General features: G+C 33.8%; 1 protein-coding gene across 1 annotated transcript in view; it reads left to right on the top strand.

Moving 5' to 3' along the window:
* fras1 (Fraser extracellular matrix complex subunit 1) overlaps positions 1–26,835 on the top strand; it is a 383,712-nt gene that overhangs the window by 237,658 nt on the left and 119,219 nt on the right. The window contains exons 24-26 of the mRNA XM_072912400.1: positions 18,422–18,562; positions 18,619–18,759; positions 23,629–23,920. Coding sequence (XP_072768501.1) covers positions 18,422–18,562; positions 18,619–18,759; positions 23,629–23,920 — 574 coding nt within the window. The remainder of the gene's footprint in view (positions 1–18,421; positions 18,563–18,618; positions 18,760–23,628; positions 23,921–26,835) is intronic.

Genomic DNA, 26,835 nt, shown 5'->3' with positions numbered 1-26,835 from the left:
TGAGTGTTGTCCTTAAAAACAGTGGAGCACTCCTGTCATATAGAGGATCTTTGACAAGCATTTTTGAAGACGATCCTCAAAAACAGCTTCACCATTTTTTATTTAGTTGGTCCTTAAAAAAAGTAGATCATTATTGTCGTATCCAGGATCTTTGAGTCGTGTTTTTTGAAGTATTGTCCTATAAACAGTGGAGCACTCCTTTCACATAGAGGATCTTTGACAAGCATTTTTACAGTCGATCCTTTAAAATAGTTTCCCCGTCATTAGATGATCTTTGAATAGTGTTTTTTAGTAGGTCCTCAAAAACAGCACTACTCTCGTATAGAAGATCTTTGAGTCGTCTTTTTTGTAGGAAGGTATTCAAAGCAGAAGAGTGCTCCTGTCACATTAATGATCTTTGACAAGCATTTTTGTAGTCGAGCCTCAAAAACAGCTTCCGTTTCAATAGATGATCATTGAATAGTGTTTTTTTTGGTTGGTTCTCCAAAAAAAAAAAACGTCAATATTGTCATATCTAGGATCTTTGAGTCGTGTTTTTGAGTGTCGTCCTTAAAAACAGTGGAGCACTCCTGTCATATAGAGGATCTTTGACAAGCATTTTTGAAGACGATCCTCAAAAACATGATGATCTTTTAATATTTTTTATTTAGTTGGTCCTTAAAAAAAGCAGATCATTATTGTCGTATCCAGGATCTTTGAGTCGTGTTTTTTGAAGTATTGTCCTATAAACAGTGGAGCACTCCTCTCATATAGAGGATCTTTGACAAGCATTTTTACAGTCGATCCTTTAAAATAGTTTCCCCGTCATTAGATGATCTTTGAATAGTGTTTTTTAGTAGGTCCTCAAAAACAGCACTACTCTCGTATAGAAGATCTTTGAGTCGTGTTTTTTTGTAGGAAGGTATTCAAAGCAGAGGAGTGCTCCTGTCACATCAATGATCTTTGACAAGCATTTTTGTAGTCGATCCTCAAAAACAGCTTCCATTTCAATAGATGATCTTTGAATAGTGTTTTTTTTGGTTGGTTCTCCAAAAAAAAAAAAAAACGTCAATATTGTCATATCCAGGATCTTTGAGTCGTGTTTTTGAGTGTCGTCCTTAAAAACAGTGGAGCACTCCTGTCATATAGAGGATCTTTGACAAGCATTTTTGAAGACGATCCTCAAAAACAGCTTCACCATTTTTTATTTAGTTGGTCCTTAAAAAAAGCAGATCATTATTGTCGTATCCAGGATCTTTGAGTCGTGTTTTTTGAAGTATTGTCCTATAAACAGTGGAGCACTCCTCTCATTTAGAGGATCTTTGACAAGCATTTTTACAGTCGATCCTTTAAAATAGTTTCCCCGTCAATAGATGATCTTTGAATAGTGTTTTTTAGTAGGTCCTCAAAAACAGCACTACTCTTGTATAGAAGATCTTTGAGTCGTGTTTTTTGTAGGAAGGTATTCAAAGCAGAAGAGTGCTCCTGTCACATCAATGATCTTTGACAAGCATTTTTGTAGTCGATCCTCAAAAACAGCTTCCGTTTCAATAGATGATCTTTGAATAATGTTTTTTTTGGTTGGTTCTCCAAAAAAAAAAAAAAATGTCAATATTGTCATATCCAGGATCTTTGAGTCGTGTTTTTGAGTGTTGTCCTTAAAAACAGTGGAGCACTCCTGTCATATAGAGGATCTTTGACAAGCATTTTTGAAGACGATCCTCAAAAACAGCTTCACTTTAATAGATGATCTTTTAATATTTTTTATTCAGTTGGTCCTTAAAAAAAGCCGATCAATATTGTCGTATCCAGGATCTTTGAGTCGTGTTTTTTGAAGTATTGTCCTATAAACAGTGGAGCACTCCTCTCATATAGAGGATCTTTGACAAGCATTTTTACAGTCGATCCTTTAAAATAGTTTCCCCGTCATTAGATGATCTTTGAATAGTGTTTTTTTAGTAGGTCCTCAAAAACAGCACTACTCTCGTATAGAAGATCTTTGAGTCGTGTTTTTTTGTAGGAAGGTATTCAAAGCAGAGGAGTGCTCCTGTCACATCAATGATCTTTGACAAGCATTTTTGTAGTCGATCCTCAAAAACAGCTTCCGTTTCAATAGATGATCTTTGAATAGTGTTTTTTTTTGGTTGGTTCTCCAAAAAAAAAAAAACGTCAATATTGTCATATCCAGGATCTTTGAGTCGTGTTTTTGAGTGTTGTCCTTAAAAACAGTGGAGCACTCCTGTCATATAGAGGATCTTTGACAAGCATTTTTGAAGGAGATCCTCAAAAACAGCTTCACCTTAATAGATGATCTTTTAATATTTTTTATTTAGTTGGTCCTTAAAAAAAGCAGATCATTATTGTCGTATCCAGGATCTTTGAGTCGTGTTTTTTGAAGCATTGTCCTATAAACAGTGGAGCACTCCTCTCATATAGAGGATCTTTGACAAGCATTTTTACAGTCGATCCTTTAAAATAGTTTCCCCGTCATTAGATGATCTTTGAATAGTGTTTTTTAGTAGGTCCTCAAAAACAGCACTACTCTCGTATAGAAGATCTTTGAGTCGTGATTTTTGTAGGAAGGTATTCAAAGCAGAGGAGTGCTCCTGTCACATCAATGATCTTTGACAAGCATTTTTGTAGTCGATCCTCAAAAACAGCTTCCGTTTCAATAGATGATCTTTGAATAGTGTTTTTTTTTGGTTGGTTCTCCAAAAAAAAAAAAAACGTCAATATTGTCATATCCAGGATCTTTGAGTCGTGTTTTTGAGTGTTGTCCTTAAAAACAGTGGAGCACTCCTGTCATATAGAGGATCTTTGACAAGCTTTTTTGAAGACGATCCTCAAAAACAGCTTCACCTTAATAGATCATCTTTTAATATTTTTTATTTAGTTGGTCCTTAAAAAAAGCAGATCTTTTTTTTTTTTGTATCCAGGATCTTTGAGTCGTGTTTTTTGAAGTATTGTCCTATAAACAGTGGAGCACTCCTCTCATATAGAGGATCTTTGACAAGCATTTTTACAGTCGATCCTTTAAAATAGTTTCCCCGTCATTAGATGATCTTTGAATAGTGTTTTTTTAGTAGGTCCTCAAAAACAGCACTACTCTCGTATAGAAGATCTTTGAGTCGTGTTTTTTGTAGGAAGGTATTCAAAGCAGGAGAGTGCTCCTGTCACATCAATGATCTTTGACAAGCATTTTTGCAGTCGATCCTCAAAAACAGCTTCCGTTTCAATAGATGATCTTTGAATAGTGTTTTTTTTGGTTGGTTCTCCAAAAAAAAAAAAAAAAACGTCAATATTGTCATATCCAGGATCTTTGAGTCGTGTTTTTGAGTGTTGTCCTTAAAAACAGTGGAGCACTCCTGTCATATAGAGGATCTTTGACAAGCATTTTTGAAGACGATCCTCAAAAACAGCTTCACCTTAATAGATGATCTTTTAATATTTTTTATTTAGTTGGTCCTTAAAAAAAGCAGATCATTATTGTCGTATCCAGGATCTTTGAGTCGTGTTTTTTGAAGTATTGTCCTATAAACAGTGGAGCACTCCTCTCATATAGAGGATCTTTGACAAGCATTTTTGCAGTCGATCCTTTAAAATAGTTTCCCCGTCATTAGATGATCTTTGAATAGTGTTTTTTTAGTAGGTCCTCAAAAACAGCACTACTCTCGTATAGAAGATCTTTGAGTCGTGATTTTTGTAGGAAGGTATTCAAAGCAGAGGAGTGCTCCTGTCACATCAATGATCTTTGACAAGCATTTTTGTAGTCGATCCTCAAAAACAGCTTCCGTTTCAATAGATGATCTTTGAATAGTGGTTTTTTTTGGTTGGTTCTCCAAAAAAAAAAAACGTCAATAGTGTCATATCCAGGATCTTTGAGTCGTGTTTTTGAGTGTTGTCCTTAAAAACAGTGGAGCACTCCTGTCATATAGAGGATCTTTGACAAGCATTTTTGAAGACGATCCTCAAAAACATGATGATCTTTTAATATTTTTTATTTAGTTGGTCCTTAAAAAAAGCAGATCATTATTGTCGTATGCAGGATCTTTGAGTCGTGTTTTTTGAAGTATTGTCCTATAAACAGTGGAGCACTCCTTTCATATAGAGGATCTTTGACAAGCATTTTTACAGTCGATCCTTTAAAATAGTTTCCCCGTCATTAGATGATCTTTGAATAGTGTTTTTTAGTAGGTCCTCAAAAACAGCACTACTCTCGTATAGAAGATCTTTGAGTCGTCTTTTTTGTAGGAAGGTATTCAAAGCAGAAGAGTGCTCCTGTCACATCAATGATCTTTGACAAGCATTTTTGTAGTCGATCCTCAAAAACAGCTTCCATTTCAATAGATGATCTTTGAATAATGTTTTTTTTGGTTGGTTCTCCAAAAAAAAAAAAAAACATCAATATTGTCATATCCAGGATCTTTGAGTCGTGTTTTTGAGTGTCGTCCTTAAAAACAGTGGAGCACTCCTGTCATATAGAGGATCTTTGACAAGCATTTTTGAAGACGATCCTCAAAAACATGATGATCTTTTAATATTTTTTATTTAGTTGGTCCTTAAAAAAAGCAGATCATTATTGTCGTATGCAGGATCTTTGAGTCGTGTTTTTTGAAGTATTGTCCTGTAAACAGTGGAGCACTCCTCTCATATAGAGGATCTTTGACAAGCATTTTTACAGTCGATCCTTTAAAATAGTTTCCCCGTCATTAGATGATCTTTGAATCGTGTTTTTTTAGTAGGTCCTCAAAAACAGCACTACTCTCGTATAGAAGATCTTTGAGTCGTGTTTTTTGTAGGAAGGTATTCAAAGTAGAAGAGTGCTCCTGTCACATCAATGATCTTTGACAAGCATTTTTGTAGTCGATCCTCAAAAACAGCTTCCGTTTCAATAGATGATCTTTGAAAAGTGTTTTTTTTTGGTTGGTTCTCCAAAAAAAAAAAAAAACGTCAATATTGTCATATCCAGGATCTTTGAGTCGTGTTTTTGAGTGTCGTCCTTAAAAACAGTGGAGCACTCCTGTCATATAGAGGATCTTTGACAAGCATTTTTGAAGACGATCCTCAAAAACAGCTTCACCTTAATAGATGATCTTTTAATATTTTTTATTTAGTTGGTCCTTAAAAAAAGCAGATCATTATTGTTGTATGCAGGATCTTTGAGTCGTGTTTTTTGAAGTTTTGTCCTATAAACAGTGGAGCACTCCTCTCATATAGAGGATCTTTGACAAGCATTTTTACAGTCGATCCTTTAAAATAGTTTCCCCGTCATTAGATGATCTTTGAATAGTGTTTTTTAGTAGGTCCTCAAAAACAGCACTACTCTTGTATAGAAGATCTTTGAGTCGTCTTTTTTGTAGGAAGGTATTCAAAGTAGAAGAGTGCTCCTGTCACATCAATGATCTTTGACAAGCATTTTTGTAGTCGATCCTCAAAAACAGCTTCCGTTTCAATAGATGATCTTTGAATAGTGTTTTTTTTGGTTGGTTCTCCAAAAAAAAAAAACGTCAATATTGTCATATCCAGGATCTTTGAGTCGTGTTTTTGAGTGTCGTCCTTAAAAACAGTGGAGCACTCCTGTCATATAGAGGATCTTTGACAAGCATTTTTGAAGACGATCCTCAAAAACAGCTTCACCTTAATAGATGATCTTTTAGTATTTTTTATTTAGTTGGTCCTTAAAAAAAGCAGATCATTATTGTCGTATCCAGGATCTTTGAGTCGTGTTTTTTGAAGTATTGTCCTGAAAAACAGTGGAGCACTCCTCTCATATAGAGGATCTTTGACAAGCATTTTTACAGTCGATCCTTTAAAATAGTTTCCCCGTCATTAGATGATCTTTGAATAGTGTTTTTTTAGTAGGTCCTCAAAAACAGCACTACTCTCGTATAGAAGATCTTTGAGTCGTGATTTTTGTAGGAAGGTATTCAAAGCAGAAGAGTGCTCCTGTCACATCAATGATCTTTGACAAGCATTTTTGTAGTCGATCCTCAAAAATAGCTTCCGTTTCAATAGATGATCTTTGAATAGTGTTTATTTTGGTTGGTTCTCCAAAAAAAAAAAAAACGTCAATATTGTCATATCCAGGATCTTTGAGTCGTGTTTTTGAGTGTCGTCCTTAAAAACAGTGGAGCACTCCTGTCATATAGAGGATCTTTGACAAGCATTTTTGAAGACGATCCTCAAAAACAGCTTCACCTTAATAGATGATCTTTTAATATTTTTTATTTAGTTGGTCCTTAAAAAAAAGCAGATCATTATTGTCGTATCCAGGATCTTTGAGTCGTGTTTTTTGAAGTATTGTCCTGAAAAACAGTGGAGCACTCCTCTCATATAGAGGATCTTTGACAAGCATTTTTACAGTCGATCCTTTAAAATAGTTTCCCCGTCATTAGATGATCTTTGAATAGTGTTTTTTTAGTAGGTCCTCAAAAACAGCACTACTCTCGTATAGAAGATCTTTGAGTCGTGATTTTTGTAGGAAGGTATTCAAAGCAGAAGAGTGCTCCTGTCACATCAATGATCTTTGACAAGCATTTTTGTAGTCGATCCTCAAAAATAGCTTCCGTTTCAATAGATGATCTTTGAATAGTGTTTATTTTGGTTGGTTCTCCAAAAAAAAAAAAAACGTCAATATTGTCATATCCAGGATCTTTGAGTCGTGTTTTTGAGTGTCGTCCTTAAAAACAGTGGAGCACTCCTGTCATATAGAGGATCTTTGACAAGCATTTTTGAAGACGATCCTCAAAAACAGCTTCACCTTAATAGATGATCTTTTAATATTTTTTATTTAGTTGGTCCTTAAAAAAAAGCAGATCATTATTGTCGTATCCAGGATCTTTGAGTCGTGTTTTTTGAAGTATTGTCCTATAAACAGTGGAGCACTCCTCTCATATAGAGGATCTTTGACAAGCATTTTTACAGTCGATCCTTTAAAATAGTTTCCCCGTCATTAGATGATCTTTGAATAGTGTTTTTTTAGTAGGTCCTCAAAAACAGCACTACTCTCGTATAGAAGATCTTTGAGTCGTGATTTTTGTAGGAAGGTATTCAAAGCAGAGGAGTGCTCCTGTCACATCAATGATCTTTGACAAGCATTTTTGTAGTCGATCCTCAAAAACAGCTTCCGTTTCAATAGATGATCTTTGAATAGTGTTTTTTTTGGTTGGTTCTCCAAAAAAAACAACGTCAATATTGTCATATCTAGGATCTTTGAGTCGTGTTTTTGAGTGTTGTCCTTAAAAACAGTGGAGCATTCCTGTCATATAGAGGATCTTTGACAAGCATTTTTGAAGACAATCCTCAAAAACAGCTTCACCTTAATAGATGATCTTTTAATATTTTTTATTTAGTTGGTCCTTAAAAAAAGCAGATCATTATTGTCGTATCCAGGATCTTTGAGTCGTGTTTTTTGAAGTATTGTCCTATAAACAGTGGAGCACTCCTCTCATATAGAGGATCTTTGACAAGCATTTTTACAGTCGATCCTTTAAAATAGTTTCCCCGTCATTAGATGATCTTTGAATAGTGTTTTTTTTAGTAGGTCCTCAAAAACAGCACTACTCTCGTATAGAAGATCTTTGAGTCGTGTTTTTTGTAGGAAGGTATTCAAAGCAGAAGAGTGCTCCTGTCACATCAATGATCTTTGACAAGCATTTTTGTAGTCGATCCTCAAAAACAGCTTCCGTTTCAATAGATGATCTTTGAATAGTGTTTTTTTTTGGTTGGTTCTCCAAAAAAACAAAACGTCAATATTGTCATATCCAGGATCTTTGAGTCGTGTTTTTGAGTGTTGTCCTTAAAAACAGTGGAGCACTCCTGTCATATAGAGGATCTTTGACAAGCATTTTTGAAGACGATCCTCAAAAACAGCTTCACTTTAATAGATGATCTTTTAATATTTTTTATTTAGTTGGTCCTTAAAAAAAGCAGATCATTATTGTCGTATGCAGGATCTTTGAGTCGTGTTTTTTGAAGTATTGTCCTATAAACAGTGGAGCACTCCTCTCATATAGAGGATCTTTGACAAGCATTTTTACAGTCGATCCTTTAAAATAGTTTCCCCGTCATTAGATGATCTTTGAATAGTGTTTTTTAGTAGGTCCTCAAAAACAGCACTACTCTCGTATAGAAGATCTTTGAGTCGTGTTTTTTTGTAGGAAGGTATTCAAAGTAGAAGAGTGCTCCTGTCACATCAATGATCTTTGACAAGCATTTTTGTAGTCGATCCTCAAAAACAGCTTCCGTTTCAATAGATGATCTTTGAATAGTGTTTTATTTTGGTTGGTTCTCCAAAAAAAAAAAAAACGTCAATATTGTCATATCCAGGATCTTTGAGTCGTGTTTTTGAGTGTCGTCCTTAAAAACAGTGGAGCACTCTTGTCATATAGAGGATCTTTGACAAGCATTTTTGAAGACGATCCTCAAAAACAGCTTCACCTTAATAGATGATCTTTTAATATTTTTTATTTAGTTGGTCCTTAAAAAAAGCAGATCTTTTTTTTTTTTTGTATCCAGGATCTTTGAGTCGTGTTTTTTGAAGTATTGTCCTATAAACAGTGGAGCACTCCTCTCATATAGAGGATCTTTGACAAGCATTTTTACAGTCGATCCTTTAAAATAGTTTCCCCGTCATTAGATGATCTTTGAATAGTGTTTTTTAGTAGGTCCTCAAAAACAGCACTACTCTCGTATAGAAGATCTTTGAGTCTTGTTTTTTGTAGGAAGGTATTCAAAGCAGAAGAGTGCTCCTGTCACATCAATGATCTTTGACAAGCATTTTTGTAGTCGATCCTCAAAAACAGCTTCCGTTTCAATAGATGATCTTTGAATAGTGTTTTTTTTTTGGTTGGTTCTCCAAAAAAAAAAAAAAAAACTCAATATTGTCATATCCAGGATCTTTGAATCGTGTTTTTGAGTGTTGTCCTTAAAAACAGTGGAGCACTCCTGTCATATAGAGGATCTTTGACAAGCATTTTTGAAGACGATCTTCAAAAACAGCTTCACCTTAATAGATGATCTTTTAATATTTTTTATTTAGTTGGTCCTTAAAAAAAGCAGATCATTATTGTCGTATGCAGGATCTTTGAGTCGTGTTTTTTGAAGTATTGTCCTATAAACAGTGGAGCACTCCTCTCATATAGAGGATCTTTGACAAGCATTTTTACAGTCGATCCTTTAAAATAGTTTCCCCGTCATTAGATGATCTTTGAATAGTGTTTTTTTAGTAGGTCCTCAAAAACAGCACTACTCTCGTATAGAAGATCTTTGAGTCGTGTTTTTTTGTAGGAAGGTATTCAAAGCAGAAGAGTGCTCCTGTCACATCAATGATCTGTGACAAGCATTTTTGTAGTCGATCCTCAAAAACAGCTTCCGTTTCAATAGATGATCTTTGAATAGTGGTTTTTTTGGTTGGTTCTCCAAAAAAAAAAAAAACGTCAATATTGTCATATCCAGGATCTTTGAGTCGTGTTTTTGAGTGTTGTCCTTAAAAACAGTGGAGCACTCCTGTCATATAGAGGATCTTTGACAAGCATTTTTGAAGACGATCCTCAAAAACATGATGATCTTTTAATATTTTTTATTTAGTTGGTCCTTAAAAAAAGCAGATCATTATTGTCGTATCCAGGATCTTTGAGTCGTGTTTTTTGAAGTATTGTCCTGAAAAACAGTGGAGCACTCCTCTCATATAGAGGATCTTTGACAAGCATTTTTACAGTCGATCCTTTAAAATAGTTTCCCCGTCATTAGATGATCTTTGAATAGTGTTTTTTTAGTAGGTCCTCAAAAACAGCACTACTCTCGTATAGAAGATCTTTGAGTCGTGATTTTTGTAGGAAGGTATTCAAAGCAGAAGAGTGCTCCTGTCACATCAATGATCTTTGACAAGCATTTTTGTAGTCGATCCTCAAAAATAGCTTCCGTTTCAATAGATGATCTTTGAATAGTGTTTATTTTGGTTGGTTCTCCAAAAAAAAAAAAAACGTCAATATTGTCATATCCAGGATCTTTGAGTCGTGTTTTTGAGTGTCGTCCTTAAAAACAGTGGAGCACTCCTGTCATATAGAGGATCTTTGACAAGCATTTTTGAAGACGATCCTCAAAAACAGCTTCACCTTAATAGATGATCTTTTAATATTTTTTATTTAGTTGGTCCTTAAAAAAAAGCAGATCATTATTGTCGTATCCAGGATCTTTGAGTCGTGTTTTTTGAAGTATTGTCCTGAAAAACAGTGGAGCACTCCTCTCATATAGAGGATCTTTGACAAGCATTTTTACAGTCGATCCTTTAAAATAGTTTCCCCGTCATTAGATGATCTTTGAATAGTGTTTTTTTAGTAGGTCCTCAAAAACAGCACTACTCTCGTATAGAAGATCTTTGAGTCGTGATTTTTGTAGGAAGGTATTCAAAGCAGAAGAGTGCTCCTGTCACATCAATGATCTTTGACAAGCATTTTTGTAGTCGATCCTCAAAAATAGCTTCCGTTTCAATAGATGATCTTTGAATAGTGTTTATTTTGGTTGGTTCTCCAAAAAAAAAAAAAACGTCAATATTGTCATATCCAGGATCTTTGAGTCGTGTTTTTGAGTGTCGTCCTTAAAAACAGTGGAGCACTCCTGTCATATAGAGGATCTTTGACAAGCATTTTTGAAGACGATCCTCAAAAACAGCTTCACCTTAATAGATGATCTTTTAATATTTTTTATTTAGTTGGTCCTTAAAAAAAAGCAGATCATTATTGTCGTATCCAGGATCTTTGAGTCGTGTTTTTTGAAGTATTGTCCTATAAACAGTGGAGCACTCCTCTCATATAGAGGATCTTTGACAAGCATTTTTACAGTCGATCCTTTAAAATAGTTTCCCCGTCATTAGATGATCTTTGAATAGTGTTTTTTTAGTAGGTCCTCAAAAACAGCACTACTCTCGTATAGAAGATCTTTGAGTCGTGATTTTTGTAGGAAGGTATTCAAAGCAGAGGAGTGCTCCTGTCACATCAATGATCTTTGACAAGCATTTTTGTAGTCGATCCTCAAAAACAGCTTCCGTTTCAATAGATGATCTTTGAATAGTGTTTTTTTTGGTTGGTTCTCCAAAAAAAACAACGTCAATATTGTCATATCTAGGATCTTTGAGTCGTGTTTTTGAGTGTTGTCCTTAAAAACAGTGGAGCATTCCTGTCATATAGAGGATCTTTGACAAGCATTTTTGAAGACAATCCTCAAAAACAGCTTCACCTTAATAGATGATCTTTTAATATTTTTTATTTAGTTGGTCCTTAAAAAAAGCAGATCATTATTGTCGTATCCAGGATCTTTGAGTCGTGTTTTTTGAAGTATTGTCCTATAAACAGTGGAGCACTCCTCTCATATAGAGGATCTTTGACAAGCATTTTTACAGTCGATCCTTTAAAATAGTTTCCCCGTCATTAGATGATCTTTGAATAGTGTTTTTTTTAGTAGGTCCTCAAAAACAGCACTACTCTCGTATAGTAGATCTTTGAGTCGTGTTTTTTGTAGGAAGGTATTCAAAGCAGAAGAGTGCTCCTGTCACATCAATGATCTTTGACAAGCATTTTTGTAGTCGATCCTCAAAAACAGCTTCCGTTTCAATAGATGATCTTTGAATAGTGTTTTTTTTTGGTTGGTTCTCCAAAAAAACAAAACGTCAATATTGTCATATCCAGGATCTTTGAGTCGTGTTTTTGAGTGTTGTCCTTAAAAACAGTGGAGCACTCCTGTCATATAGAGGATCTTTGACAAGCATTTTTGAAGACGATCCTCAAAAACAGCTTCACTTTAATAGATGATCTTTTAATATTTTTTATTTAGTTGGTCCTTAAAAAAAGCAGATCATTATTGTCGTATGCAGGATCTTTGAGTCGTGTTTTTTGAAGTATTGTCCTATAAACAGTGGAGCACTCCTCTCATATAGAGGATCTTTGACAAGCATTTTTACAGTCGATCCTTTAAAATAGTTTCCCCGTCATTAGATGATCTTTGAATAGTGTTTTTTAGTAGGTCCTCAAAAACAGCACTACTCTCGTATAGAAGATCTTTGAGTCGTGTTTTTTTGTAGGAAGGTATTCAAAGTAGAAGAGTGCTCCTGTCACATCAATGATCTTTGACAAGCATTTTTGTAGTCGATCCTCAAAAACAGCTTCCGTTTCAATAGATGATCTTTGAATAGTGTTTTATTTTGGTTGGTTCTCCAAAAAAAAAAAAAACGTCAATATTGTCATATCCAGGATCTTTGAGTCGTGTTTTTGAGTGTCGTCCTTAAAAACAGTGGAGCACTCTTGTCATATAGAGGATCTTTGACAAGCATTTTTGAAGACGATCCTCAAAAACAGCTTCACCTTAATAGATGATCTTTTAATATTTTTTATTTAGTTGGTCCTTAAAAAAAGCAGATCTTTTTTTTTTTTTGTATCCAGGATCTTTGAGTCGTGTTTTTTGAAGTATTGTCCTATAAACAGTGGAGCACTCCTCTCATATAGAGGATCTTTGACAAGCATTTTTACAGTCGATCCTTTAAAATAGTTTCCCCGTCATTAGATGATCTTTGAATAGTGTTTTTTAGTAGGTCCTCAAAAACAGCACTACTCTCGTATAGAAGATCTTTGAGTCTTGTTTTTTGTAGGAAGGTATTCAAAGCAGAAGAGTGCTCCTGTCACATCAATGATCTTTGACAAGCATTTTTGTAGTCGATCCTCAAAAACAGCTTCCGTTTCAATAGATGATCTTTGAATAGTGTTTTTTTTTTGGTTGGTTCTCCAAAAAAAAAAAAAAAAACTCAATATTGTCATATCCAGGATCTTTGAATCGTGTTTTTGAGTGTTGTCCTTAAAAACAGTGGAGCACTCCTGTCATATAGAGGATCTTTGACAAGCATTTTTGAAGACGATCTTCAAAAACAGCTTCACCTTAATAGATGATCTTTTAATATTTTTTATTTAGTTGGTCCTTAAAAAAAGCAGATCATTATTGTCGTATGCAGGATCTTTGAGTCGTGTTTTTTGAAGTATTGTCCTATAAACAGTGGAGCACTCCTCTCATATAGAGGATCTTTGACAAGCATTTTTACAGTCGATCCTTTAAAATAGTTTCCCCGTCATTAGATGATCTTTGAATAGTGTTTTTTTAGTAGGTCCTCAAAAACAGCACTACTCTCGTATAGAAGATCTTTGAGTCGTGTTTTTTTGTAGGAAGGTATTCAAAGCAGAAGAGTGCTCCTGTCACATCAATGATCTGTGACAAGCATTTTTGTAGTCGATCCTCAAAAACAGCTTCCGTTTCAATAGATGATCTTTGAATAGTGGTTTTTTTGGTTGGTTCTCCAAAAAAAAAAAAAACGTCAATATTGTCATATCCAGGATCTTTGAGTCGTGTTTTTGAGTGTTGTCCTTAAAAACAGTGGAGCACTCCTGTCATATAGAGGATCTTTGACAAGCATTTTTGAAGACGATCCTCAAAAACATGATGATCTTTTAATATTTTTTATTTAGTTGGTCCTTAAAAAAAGCAGATCATTATTGTCGTATCCAGGATCTTTGAGTCGTGTTTTTTGAAGTATTGTCCTGAAAAACAGTGGAGCACTCCTCTCATATAGAGGATCTTTGACAAGCATTTTTACAGTCGATCCTTTAAAATAGTTTCCCCGTCATTAGATGATCTTTGAATAGTGTTTTTTTAGTAGGTCCTCAAAAACAGCACTACTCTCGTATAGAAGATCTTTGAGTCGTGATTTTTGTAGGAAGGTATTCAAAGCAGAAGAGTGCTCCTGTCACATCAATGATCTTTGACAAGCATTTTTGTAGTCGATCCTCAAAAATAGCTTCCGTTTCAATAGATGATCTTTGAATAGTGTTTATTTTGGTTGGTTCTCCAAAAAAAAAAAAAACGTCAATATTGTCATATCCAGGATCTTTGAGTCGTGTTTTTGAGTGTCGTCCTTAAAAACAGTGGAGCACTCCTGTCATATAGAGGATCTTTGACAAGCATTTTTGAAGACGATCCTCAAAAACAGCTTCACCTTAATAGATGATCTTTTAATATTTTTTATTTAGTTGGTCCTTAAAAAAAAGCAGATCATTATTGTCGTATCCAGGATCTTTGAGTCGTGTTTTTGAAGTATTGTCCTGAAAAACAGTGGAGCACTCCTCTCATATAGAGGATCTTTGACAAGCATTTTTACAGTCGATCCTTTAAAATAGTTTCCCCGTCATTAGATGATCTTTGAATAGTGTTTTTTTAGTAGGTCCTCAAAAACAGCACTACTCTCGTATAGAAGATCTTTGAGTCGTGATTTTTGTAGGAAGGTATTCAAAGCAGAAGAGTGCTCCTGTCACATCAATGATCTTTGACAAGCATTTTTGTAGTCGATCCTCAAAAATAGCTTCCGTTTCAATAGATGATCTTTGAATAGTGTTTATTTTGGTTGGTTCTCCAAAAAAAAAAAAAACGTCAATATTGTCATATCCAGGATCTTTGAGTCGTGTTTTTGAGTGTCGTCCTTAAAAACAGTGGAGCACTCCTGTCATATAGAGGATCTTTGACAAGCATTTTTGAAGACGATCCTCAAAAACAGCTTCACCTTAATAGATGATCTTTTAATATTTTTTATTTAGTTGGTCCTTAAAAAAAAGCAGATCATTATTGTCGTATCCAGGATCTTTGAGTCGTGTTTTTTGAAGTATTGTCCTATAAACAGTGGAGCACTCCTCTCATATAGAGGATCTTTGACAAGCATTTTTACAGTCGATCCTTTAAAATAGTTTCCCCGTCATTAGATGATCTTTGAATAGTGTTTTTTTAGTAGGTCCTCAAAAACAGCACTACTCTCGTATAGAAGATCTTTGAGTCGTGATTTTTGTAGGAAGGTATTCAAAGCAGAGGAGTGCTCCTGTCACATCAATGATCTTTGACAAGCATTTTTGTAGTCGATCCTCAAAAACAGCTTCCGTTTCAATAGATGATCTTTGAATAGTGTTTTTTTTGGTTGGTTCTCCAAAAAAAACAACGTCAATATTGTCATATCTAGGATCTTTGAGTCGTGTTTTTGAGTGTTGTCCTTAAAAACAGTGGAGCATTCCTGTCATATAGAGGATCTTTGACAAGCATTTTTGAAGACAATCCTCAAAAACAGCTTCACCTTAATAGATGATCTTTTAATATTTTTTATTTAGTTGGTCCTTAAAAAAAGCAGATCATTATTGTCGTATCCAGGATCTTTGAGTCGTGTTTTTTGAAGTATTGTCCTATAAACAGTGGAGCACTCCTCTCATATAGAGGATCTTTGACAAGCATTTTTACAGTCGATCCTTTAAAATAGTTTCCCCGTCATTAGATGATCTTTGAATAGTGTTTTTTTTAGTAGGTCCTCAAAAACAGCACTACTCTCGTATAGTAGATCTTTGAGTCGTGTTTTTTGTAGGAAGGTATTCAAAGCAGAAGAGTGCTCCTGTCACATCAATGATCTTTGACAAGCATTTTTGTAGTCGATCCTCAAAAACAGCTTCCGTTTCAATAGATGATCTTTGAATAGTGTTTTTTTTTGGTTGGTTCTCCAAAAAAACAAAACGTCAATATTGTCATATCCAGGATCTTTGAGTCGTGTTTTTGAGTGTTGTCCTTAAAAACAGTGGAGCACTCCTGTCATATAGAGGATCTTTGACAAGCATTTTTGAAGACGATCCTCAAAAACAGCTTCACTTTAATAGATGATCTTTTAATATTTTTTATTTAGTTGGTCCTTAAAAAAAGCAGATCATTATTGTCGTATGCAGGATCTTTGAGTCGTGTTTTTTGAAGTATTGTCCTATAAACAGTGGAGCACTCCTCTCATATAGAGGATCTTTGACAAGCATTTTTACAGTCGATCCTTTAAAATAGTTTCCCCGTCATTAGATGATCTTTGAATAGTGTTTTTTAGTAGGTCCTCAAAAACAGCACTACTCTCGTATAGAAGATCTTTGAGTCGTGTTTTTTTGTAGGAAGGTATTCAAAGTAGAAGAGTGCTCCTGTCACATCAATGATCTTTGACAAGCATTTTTGTAGTCGATCCTCAAAAACAGCTTCCGTTTCAATAGATGATCTTTGAATAGTGTTTTATTTTGGTTGGTTCTCCAAAAAAAAAAAAAACGTCAATATTGTCATATCCAGGATCTTTGAGTCGTGTTTTTGAGTGTCGTCCTTAAAAACAGTGGAGCACTCTTGTCATATAGAGGATCTTTGACAAGCATTTTTGAAGACGATCCTCAAAAACAGCTTCACCTTAATAGATGATCTTTTAATATTTTTTATTTAGTTGGTCCTTAAAAAAAGCAGATCTTTTTTTTTTTTTGTATCCAGGATCTTTGAGTCGTGTTTTTTGAAGTATTGTCCTATAAACAGTGGAGCACTCCTCTCATATAGAGGATCTTTGACAAGCATTTTTACAGTCGATCCTTTAAAATAGTTTCCCCGTCATTAGATGATCTTTGAATAGTGTTTTTTAGTAGGTCCTCAAAAACAGCACTACTCTCGTATAGAAGATCTTTGAGTCTTGTTTTTTGTAGGAAGGTATTCAAAGCAGAAGAGTGCTCCTGTCACATCAATGATCTTTGACAAGCATTTTTGTAGTCGATCCTCAAAAACAGCTTCCGTTTCAATAGATGATCTTTGAATAGTGTTTTTTTTTTGGTTGGTTCTCCAAAAAAAAAAAAAAAAACTCAATATTGTCATATCCAGGATCTTTGAATCGTGTTTTTGAGTGTTGTCCTTAAAAACAGTGGAGCACTCCTGTCATATAGAGGATCTTTGACAAGCATTTTTGAAGACGATCTTCAAAAACAGCTTCACCTTAATAGATGATCTTTTAATATTTTTTATTTAGTTGGTCCTTAAAAAAAGCAGATCATTATTGTCGTATGCAGGATCTTTGAGTCGTGTTTTTTGAAGTATTGTCCTATAAACAGTGGAGCACTCCTCTCATATAGAGGATCTTTGACAAGCATTTTTACAGTCGATCCTTTAAAATAGTTTCCCCGTCATTAGATGATCTTTGAATAGTGTTTTTTTAGTAGGTCCTCAAAAACAGCACTACTCTCGTATAGAAGATCTTTGAGTCGTGTTTTTTTGTAGGAAGGTATTCAAAGCAGAAGAGTGCTCCTGTCACATCAATGATCTGTGACAAGCATTTTTGTAGTCGATCCTCAAAAACAGCTTCCGTTTCAATAGATGATCTTTGAATAGTGGTTTTTTTGGTTGGTTCTCCAAAAAAAAAAAAAACGTCAATATTGTCATATCCAGGATCTTTGAGTCGTGTTTTTGAGTGTTGTCCTTAAAAACAGTGGAGCACTCCTGTCATATAGAGGATCTTTGACAAGCATTTTTGAAGACGATCCTCAAAAACATGATGATCTTTTAATATTTTTTATTTAGTTGGTCCTTAAAAAAAGCAGATCATTATTGTCGTATCCAGGATCTTTGAGTCGTGTTTTTTGAAGTTTTGTCCTGTAAAACAGTGGAGCACTCCTCTCATATAGAGGATCTTTGACAAGCATTTTTACAGTCGATCCTTTAAAATAGTTTCCCCGTCATTAGATGATCTTTGAATAGTGTTTTTTAGTAGGTCCTCAAAAACAGCACTACTCTCGTATAGAAGATCTTTGAGTCGTCTTTTTTGTAGGAAGGTATTCAAACCAGAGGAGTGCTCCTGTCACATCAATGATCTTTGACAAGCATTTTTGTAGTCGATCCTCAAAAACAGCTTCCGTTTCAATAGATGATCTTTGAATAGTGTTTATTTTTGGTTGGTTCTCCAAAAAAAAAAAAATGTCAATATTGTCATATCCAGGATCTTTGAGTCGTGTTTTTGAGTGTTGTCCTTAAAAACAGTGGAGCACTCCTGTCATATAGAGGATCTTTGACAAGCATTTTTGAAGACGATCCTCAAAAACAGCTTCACTTTAATAGATGATCTTTTAATATTTTTTATTTAGTTGGTCCTTAAAAAAAGCACATCATTATTGTCGTATGCAGGATCTTTGAGTCGTGTTTTTTGAAGTATTGTCCTATAAACAGTGGAGCACTCCTCTCATATAGAGGATCTTTGACAAGCATTTTTGAAGACGATCCTCAAAAACAGCTTCACCTTAATAGATGATCTTTTAATATTTTTTATTTAGTTGGTCCTTAAAAAAAGCAGATCATTATTGTCGTATCCAGGATCTTTGAGTCGTGTTTTTTGAAGTATTGTCCTGTAAAACAGTGGAGCACTCCTCTCATATAGATGATCTTTGACAAGCATTTTTACAGTCGATCCTTTAAAATAGTTCCCCCATCATTAGATGATCTTTGAATGGTGTTTTTCCCCTGAGGTTACGATGCATTGCGAACCTAAATCAAATGTATTTCGCTAAGCTCCTCCCCTTACTGAGCGAGTGACGCCTCCTGTCTGCAGGCTGCGATGATCTCTGCATGGAGTGCGACGGCCCCGCCCACTGCCTGCGATGCCAGCCGCCGCACGCCATCCTGCGGGGTCGCTGCGTGCTGCGATGTGGGCGCGGCTTCTTCCTGGACGCCTTCGCCCACGCGTGCCAACGTAAGTCAGCGCCGCGGGGGCGGGGCAAACCCACCTTTGACCTTTGACCCTTGCAGCGTGCTCCAGCGACTGCTCGCTGTGCGACGACGTGGGACGCTGCCGGGCCTGCGCGCCCCCCGCCTACCTGATGGAGGGCTACTGCACCCCCGCCTGCGGGCACGGGTACTACGCCGACCGCCAGACCAGACGTTGCCATGGTAACCTTTTACTTAGGGTCTCGGGCGGGTGAAATGCTAACAGTTAGCACGCCAGCCGGACAGCGTCGAGTAACAAAAAAATATGAGCCACAAAAGCTGGCATGCTAACAATAGCATGCCTAAGGTTAGCATTAGTGAAATGAATATGACACCTGCTAAATTAGCTTGAAAAACACTAGCATGCTCATGCTAAAATGCTAATTGTAGCAAACGTTTGAGTGACAAAATATATTACTCTGAGGTGAGTGCTGGCAAAAATGTGTTTAGCATGCTAACATTAGCATATATCAAATACCAAAATGTGAAACTGGTGTATTTGCTAAAAAATTTTTTTTTTAAAAAGCCTACTAGCATTAGCATGCTAACAGGTAGCATTCGTCAAGTCACAAAATATTTGACGCTGCGATGTATACCTGCAGAATTTGTCCCAAAAAAAAGCTATCATGCTAACGTTAGCATGCATCAAGTAGGAAAATATGACACTAGAACATTGGCTGAAAAAGCTAGCCTACTATTGCTAACGCTAACAGGTAGCATTCGTCAAGTAAGAAAATATGATTGTGTACCCGCTAAATTAGCTAAAGAATAAATAGCATGCTAAAACTTTAGCATGATATATTTTACACACATTTTTCTACTTGATTTATGCTAACGTTAGCATGCTAGCATTTTAAACAAATGTCCCAGGTACACATTGCAGAGTAATATATTTTGGTACTCGATGCATGCTACAGTTAGTATTTTAGCATTATAACATTAGCATGATAGCAATTTATGCAAATTTTGCAAGTCTACACTTCAGAGTCAAATATTTTGTCACATGACGAATGCTACCTGTTAGTATGCTAACGCTAGTGGGCTTTCTTCTTTTTTTCTGTAGCAAATGTCATATTGGATTTATGCTAACATTAGCCTGCTAGCATTTTATGCAAATTTTGCAAGTCTACACCTCAGAGTCAAATATTTTGTCACATGACGAATGCTACCTGTTAGTATGCTAACGCTAGTGGGCTTTCTTCTTTTTTTCTGTAGCAAATGTCATATTGGATGTATGCTAACATTAGCCTGCTAGCATTTTATGCAAATTTTGCAAGTCTACACCTCAGAGTCAAATATTTTGTCACATGACGAATGCTACCTGTTAGTATGCTAACGCTAGTGGGCTTTCTTCTTTTTTTCTGTAGCAAATGTCATATTGGATTTATGCTAACATTAGCCTGCTAGCATTTTATGCAAATTTTGCAAGTCTACACTTCAGAGTCAAATATTTTGTCACATGACGAATGCTACCTGTTAGCATGCTAACGCTAGTGGGCTTTCTTCTTTTTTTCTGTAGCAAATGTCATATTGGATTTATGCTACCATTAGCCTGCTAGCATTTTATGCAAATTTTGCAAGTCTACACCTCAGAGTCAAATATTTTGTCACATGACGAATGCTACCTGTTAGCATGCTAACGCTAGTGGGCTTTCTCCTTTTTTTCTGTAGCAAATGTCATATTGGATTTATGCTAACATTAGCCTGCTAGCATTTTTCACCCATTTTACAGATACACATGACAGACTATAATATGTTGGTACTTGACGCATGCTACAGTTAACATTTTAGCATCATAGCTTTTTTCTTGAAAATGTTGTCACTTTATGCTAGCTTTTTTTTTCTTTAGTAAATTCTATAAGTGATGTCATATTTTTCTTCTTGATGCACGCTAACGTTAGCATGGTATCATTTTAAAGAAATGTCCCAGGTACACAGCGCAGAGTAATCATTTTGTTCCGTATTTTAGCATGCTAATGTTAGCATGATGGCTTTTTTATTTGCAAATTTTGCAGGAATCCACCTCGGCGTCAAATATTTTGGTCACATGACGAATGCTACCTGTTAGTATGCTAACGCTAGTGGGCTTTCTTCTTTTTTTTGTAGCAAATGTCATATTGGATTTATGCTAACATTAGCCTGCTAGCATTTTTGACCCATTTTACAGATACACATGACAAACTATAATATGTTGGTACTTGACGCATGCTACAGTTAACATTTAGCATCTTGGGTTTTTTTATGAAAATTTTGTCACTTTATGCTAGCTTTTTTTTTTTCTTTAGTAAATTCTATAAGTGATGTCATGTTTTTCTACTTGATGCACGCTAACGTTAGCATGGTATCATTTTAAAGAAATGTGCCAGGTACACAGCGCAGAGTAATCATTTTGCTCCGTATTTTAGCATGCTAATGTTAGCATGATGGCTTTTTTATTTGCAAATTTTGCAGGAATCCACCTCGGCGTCAAATATTTTGTCACATGACGAATGCTACCTGTTAGCATGCTAACGCTAGTGGGCTTTCTTCTTTTTTTCTGTAGCAAATGTCATATTGGATTTATGCTAACATTAGCCTGCTAGCATTTTTCACCCATTTTACAGATACACATGACAGACTATAATATGTTGGTACTTGACGCATGCTACAGTTAACATTTTAGCATCATAGCTTTTCTCTTGAAAATGTTGTCACTTTATGCTAGCTTTTTTTTTTCTTTAGTAAATTCTATAAGTGATGTCATGTTTTTCTACTTGATGCACGCTAACGTTAGCATGGTATCATTTTAAAGAAATGTCCCAGGTACACAGCGCAGAGTAATCATTTTGTTCCGTATTTTAGCATGCTAATGTTAGCATGATGGCTTTTTTATTTGCAAATTTTGCAGGAATCCACCTCGGCGTCAAATATTTTGGTCACATGACGAATGCTACCTGTTAGCATGCTAACGCTAGTGGGCTTTCTTCTTTTTTTCTATAGCAAATGTCATATTGGATTTATGCTAACATTAGCCTGCTAGCATTTTTCACCCATTTTACAGATACACATGACAGACTATAATATGTTGGTACTTGACACATGCTACAGTTAACATTGTAGCATCTTGGGTTTTTTTATGGAAATTTTGTCTCTTTATGCTAGCTTTTTTTTTTCTTTAGTAAATTCTATAAGTGATGTCATGTTTTTCTACTTGATGCACGCTAACGTTAGCATGGTATCATTTTAAAGAAATGTCCCAGGTACACAGCGCAGAGTAATCATTTTGATCCGTATTTTAGCATGCTAATGTTAGCATGATGGCTTTTTTTATTTGCAAATTTTGCAGGTATCCCCCTCGGCGTCAAATATTTTGTCACATGACGAATGCTACCTGTTAGTATGCTAACGCTAGTGGGCTTTCTTCTTTTTTTCTGTAGCAAATGTCATATTGGATTTATGCTAACATTAGCCTGCTAGCATTTTTCACCCATTTTACAGATACACATGACAGACTATAATATGTTGGTACTTGACGCATGCTACAGTTAACATTTTAGCATCATAGCTTTTTTTCTTGAAAATGTTGTCACTTTATGCTAGTTTTTTTTTCTTCTTTAGTAAATTCTATAAGTGATGTCATATATTTCTACTTGATGCACGCTAACGTTAGCATGGTATCATTTTAAAGAAATGTCCCAGGTACACATCGCAGAGTAATCATTTTGCTCCGTATTTTAGCATGCTAATGTTAGCATGATGGCTTTTTTATTTGCAAATTTTGCAGGAATCCACCTCGGCGTCAAATATTTTGGTCACATGACGAATGCTACCTGTTAGCATGCTAACGCTAGTGGGCTTTCTTCTTTTTTTCTGTAGCAAATGTCATATTGGATTTATGCTAACATTAGCCTGCTAGCATTTTTCACCCATTTTACAGATACACATGACAGACTATAATATGTTGGTAGTTAACATTTTAGCATCATAGCTTTTCTCTTGAAAATGTTGTCACTTTATGCTAGCTTTTTTTTTTTCTTTAGTAAATTCTATAAGTGATGTCATGTTTTTCTACTTGATGCACGCTAACGTTAGCATGGTATCATTTTAAAGAAATGTCCCAGGTACACAGCGCAGAGTAATCATTTTGCTCCGTATTTTAGCATGCTAATGTTAGCATGATGGCTTTTTTTATTTGCAAATTTTGCAGGTATCCACCTCGGCGTCAAATATTTTGTCACATGACGAATGCTACCTGTTAGTATGCTAACGCTAGTGGGCTTTCTTCTTTTTTTTGTAGCAAATGTCATATTGGATTTATGCTAACATTAGCCTGCTAGCATTTTTCACACATTTTACAGATACACATGACATTTTCTTGAAAATTGTCACTTTATGCTAGCTTTTTTTTTTCTTTAGTAAATTCTATAAGTGATGTCATATTTTTCTACTTGATGCACGCTAACGTTAGCATGGTATCATTTTAAAGAAATGTCCCAGGTACACAGCGCAGAGTAATCATTTTGCTCCGTATTTTAGCATGCTAATGTTAGCATGATGGCTTTTTTTATTTGCAAATTTTGCAGGTATCCCCCTCGGCGTCAAATATTTTGTCACATGACGAATGCTACCTGTTAGCACGCTAACCCTAGTAGGATAGATCTTCCAGCAAATTTTAGAGTTATGCATTAGCGTCCTAATTTGGTACTTGAAGTATGCTAACTTTAGCATGTTAAAGGGATATTTGAGGTATACATAATAATAATGTAAGTTGCTACTTGACGCATGCTACGGGTGGTATTTTAGTATGCTAACATTAGCATGTTAGCTTCTTTTTTTTAGCTGATTTAGCAGTGTCTTATATTTTGGTATGCTAACTGTAGTCACGCTATGGTTAGCGTGCTAGCTTATTGAGGTCATTTTGCTCATATTTTTGTTGTTACTTGGCCACGTGCTAACTGTTAGCATTTGTGGCTTTTCAGCCATTTTTGTAGTTGTTTTTGCCGGGTGAAAAGCACCACAATGGTGGGCGCACCCTCGCTCCGTCCGCTAATTCCGTCTTTCTGCGGTGGTCAGCGAACAGCAGCCCCCCCTCCCTCCACGTCAACGGCTCCCTGCTGGTTCCCCTGGGCGGCTCCGTCCCGCTGGGCCCGACTCTGCTGCCGGTGCAGGACCAGGACAGTCCCCCGGGGGCGCTCGTCTTCCGGCTGGTGCGCCGTCCCGCCAACGGCCGACTGGTCGTCCTGGGCGACGAGGAGGCGGAGCCAAAGGCGGAGGAGGGTCGCGAGCTGACGGAGGAAGATTCTTTCACCTGGAAGCAGTTAGAAGGAGGTCGAGTCCACTTCCAACACTTCAGGGACAAAAGCAGGTTAGCACGCCACAACCTTTATTTATCTCACTTTTATTTAACATCATCATTATGACTTTATTAATTAAAAAAAAAAAAATTTTAAAAAAAATTTAAAAAAAAAAATATATATATATATATATATATATATATATGTATATATATATATATATATATATATAAAACGAAGATAAAAACTAAATACATACGATAAAAAAAGTATTAATTTAAATTTGTTTTTATTGTTTTAATATTGTCATTTTATTATTAAAACAAATAAATATTATTTAACAACTTATTTATAAAATCACAAAGTTATTAAAAAAAAATATATATATATATATAATAACTTAAAAATAGGATTTTGTCATTGTACTATTATTTTTTTATTATCTACAAAAATGAATACATCAATAAAATGAATAAATACATAACATTAAAATAAATCATAAAACATATATATATATGTTTTTATTTTTTATGATTATTTTCGTATTTAAAAAATAAATACATCAATAAAATGAATAAAAACATGAAAGTTAAAAAGCTAAAATAAAAAACAAATATATGATGTAGTAGTCTGTTTGTTTCAATTCTTATTTTTTATCTTTATTACTACTAATTTGTTTTTATTCCATATTTGTTTCCACTACCGCACCTTAAATTGGAGTCCTTAATCTCGTTATATATATATATATATATACATATATATATATATATATATATATATATATATATATATATATATATATATTTTTTTTTTTTTTTTTTTTTTTTTTTTTATTTATTTAATATAGTCATAATGATAAATTAGAATAGAATTGAATAGAATGGACTTTATTGTCATTATATTTGCATATAACGAGATTAAGGACTCCAATTTAAGGTGCGGTAGTGGAAACAAATATGGAATAAAAACAAATTAGTAGTAATAAAGATAAAAAATAAGAATTGAAACAAACAGACTACTACATCATATATTTGTTTTTTATTTTAGCTTTTTAACTTTCATGTTTTTATTCATTTTATTGATGTATTTATTTTTTAAATACAAAAATAATAATCATAAAAAATAAAAACATATATATATATATATATATATATATATATATATATATATATATATATATAACGAAAATAAAAACTAAATACATACGATAAAGAAAAAAGTATTAATTTACATTTTTTTATTGTTTTAATATTGTCATTTTATTATTAAAATGAATAAATACTCAAATAAAAAAATAAAGACATAAAATATATGATAAATAAAACAGTAAATACATACAATCAAAACTTCGAAAAATATAAAAATATGATTTTATTAATTCAAAAAATTAAAAGTATAACAAATAAAAACTAAATACATACGATAAAGAAAAATGTATTAATTTACATTTTTTTAGTGTTTTAATATTGTCATTTTATTATTAAAATAAATAAATACTCAAATAAAAAAATAAAGACATAAAATATATGATAAATAAAACAGTAAATACATACAATCAAAACTTCGAAAAATGTAAAAATATGATTTTATTAATTAAAAAAATTAAAACTATAACAAATAAAAACTAAATCCATCCATCCATCCATTTTCTACCGCTTATTCCCTTTGGGGTCGCGGGGGGCGCTGCAATCGGGCGGAAGGCGGGGTACACCCTGGACAAGTCGCCACCTCATCGCAGGGCTAAAAACTAAATACATACAATAAAAAAATACAGGTCTAATTTGATTATTTTTGTTGTTTTAATATTGTCATTTTATTATTAAAACAAATAAATACATTACTCAAATGAAAAATGTAATACATAAAAGATGTAATAAATACAACAAAATCTTAAAGAAAAAATTATTTTATTTTCTATTGTTTCATTGTATCATTTTTTTTTTAATTAAAACAAATAAATACATTACCCAAATAAAAAAATGAATACATCAAATATATGATGAATAAAACAGTAAATACATACAATCAAAACTTCGAAAAATGTAAAAATATGATTTTATTAATTAAAAAAATTAAAAGTATAACAAATTAAAACTAAATACATACAATAAAAAAATACAGGTCTAATTTGATTATTTTTGTTGTTTTAATATTGTCATTTTATTATTAAAACAAATAAATACATTACTCAAATGAAAAATGTAATACATAAAAGATGTAATAAATACAACAAAATCTTAAAGAAAAAATTATTTTATTTTCTATTGTTTCATTGTATCATTTTTTTAAATTAAAACAAATAAACACATTACCCAAATAAAAAAATGAATACATCAAATATATAATAAATACAAAATAAATACATACAATAAAAAAGTAAAATATACTTTTATTTTTATTGTGTCATTATTATCATTTTATGATTAAAACGAATAACTACATGAATAAAATACAAAATAAATACATAAAATATGTTTATAATTTTAGTGATTATTATTTTCGTATTTAAAAAATAAATACATCAATAAAATGAATAAAAACATGAAAGTTAAAAAGCTACAATAAAAAACAAATGTATGATTGTAGTAGTCTGTTTGTTTCAATTCTTATTTTTTATCTTTATTACTACTAATTTATTTTTATTCCATATTTGTTTCCACTACCGCACCTAAGTTGGAGTCCTTATATGCATTCTATTCTATTCTATTCTAATTCATCATTATGACTTCATTAATTAAAAATAAATAAATAAATACAATTAAAAAAATTTATATATATATATATATATATATATATATATATATATATATATATATATATATATATATATATATATATAAATAACGAAGATAAAAACTAAATACATACAATAAAACAAATATTAATTTAAATTTGTTTGTATTGTTTTAATATTGTCATTTTATTATTAAAACAAATAAATACTCAAATTAAAAAAATAAAGACATAAAATATATGATAAATAAAA

The sequence above is a fragment of the Nerophis lumbriciformis genome, linkage group LG03 (genome assembly GCF_033978685.3).
Source record: "Nerophis lumbriciformis linkage group LG03, RoL_Nlum_v2.1, whole genome shotgun sequence".
NCBI lineage: Eukaryota > Metazoa > Chordata > Actinopteri > Syngnathiformes > Syngnathidae > Nerophis > Nerophis lumbriciformis.
Note: the sequence above shows the minus strand (reverse complement) of the source record. Positions and strands in the feature narration are given on the sequence as shown.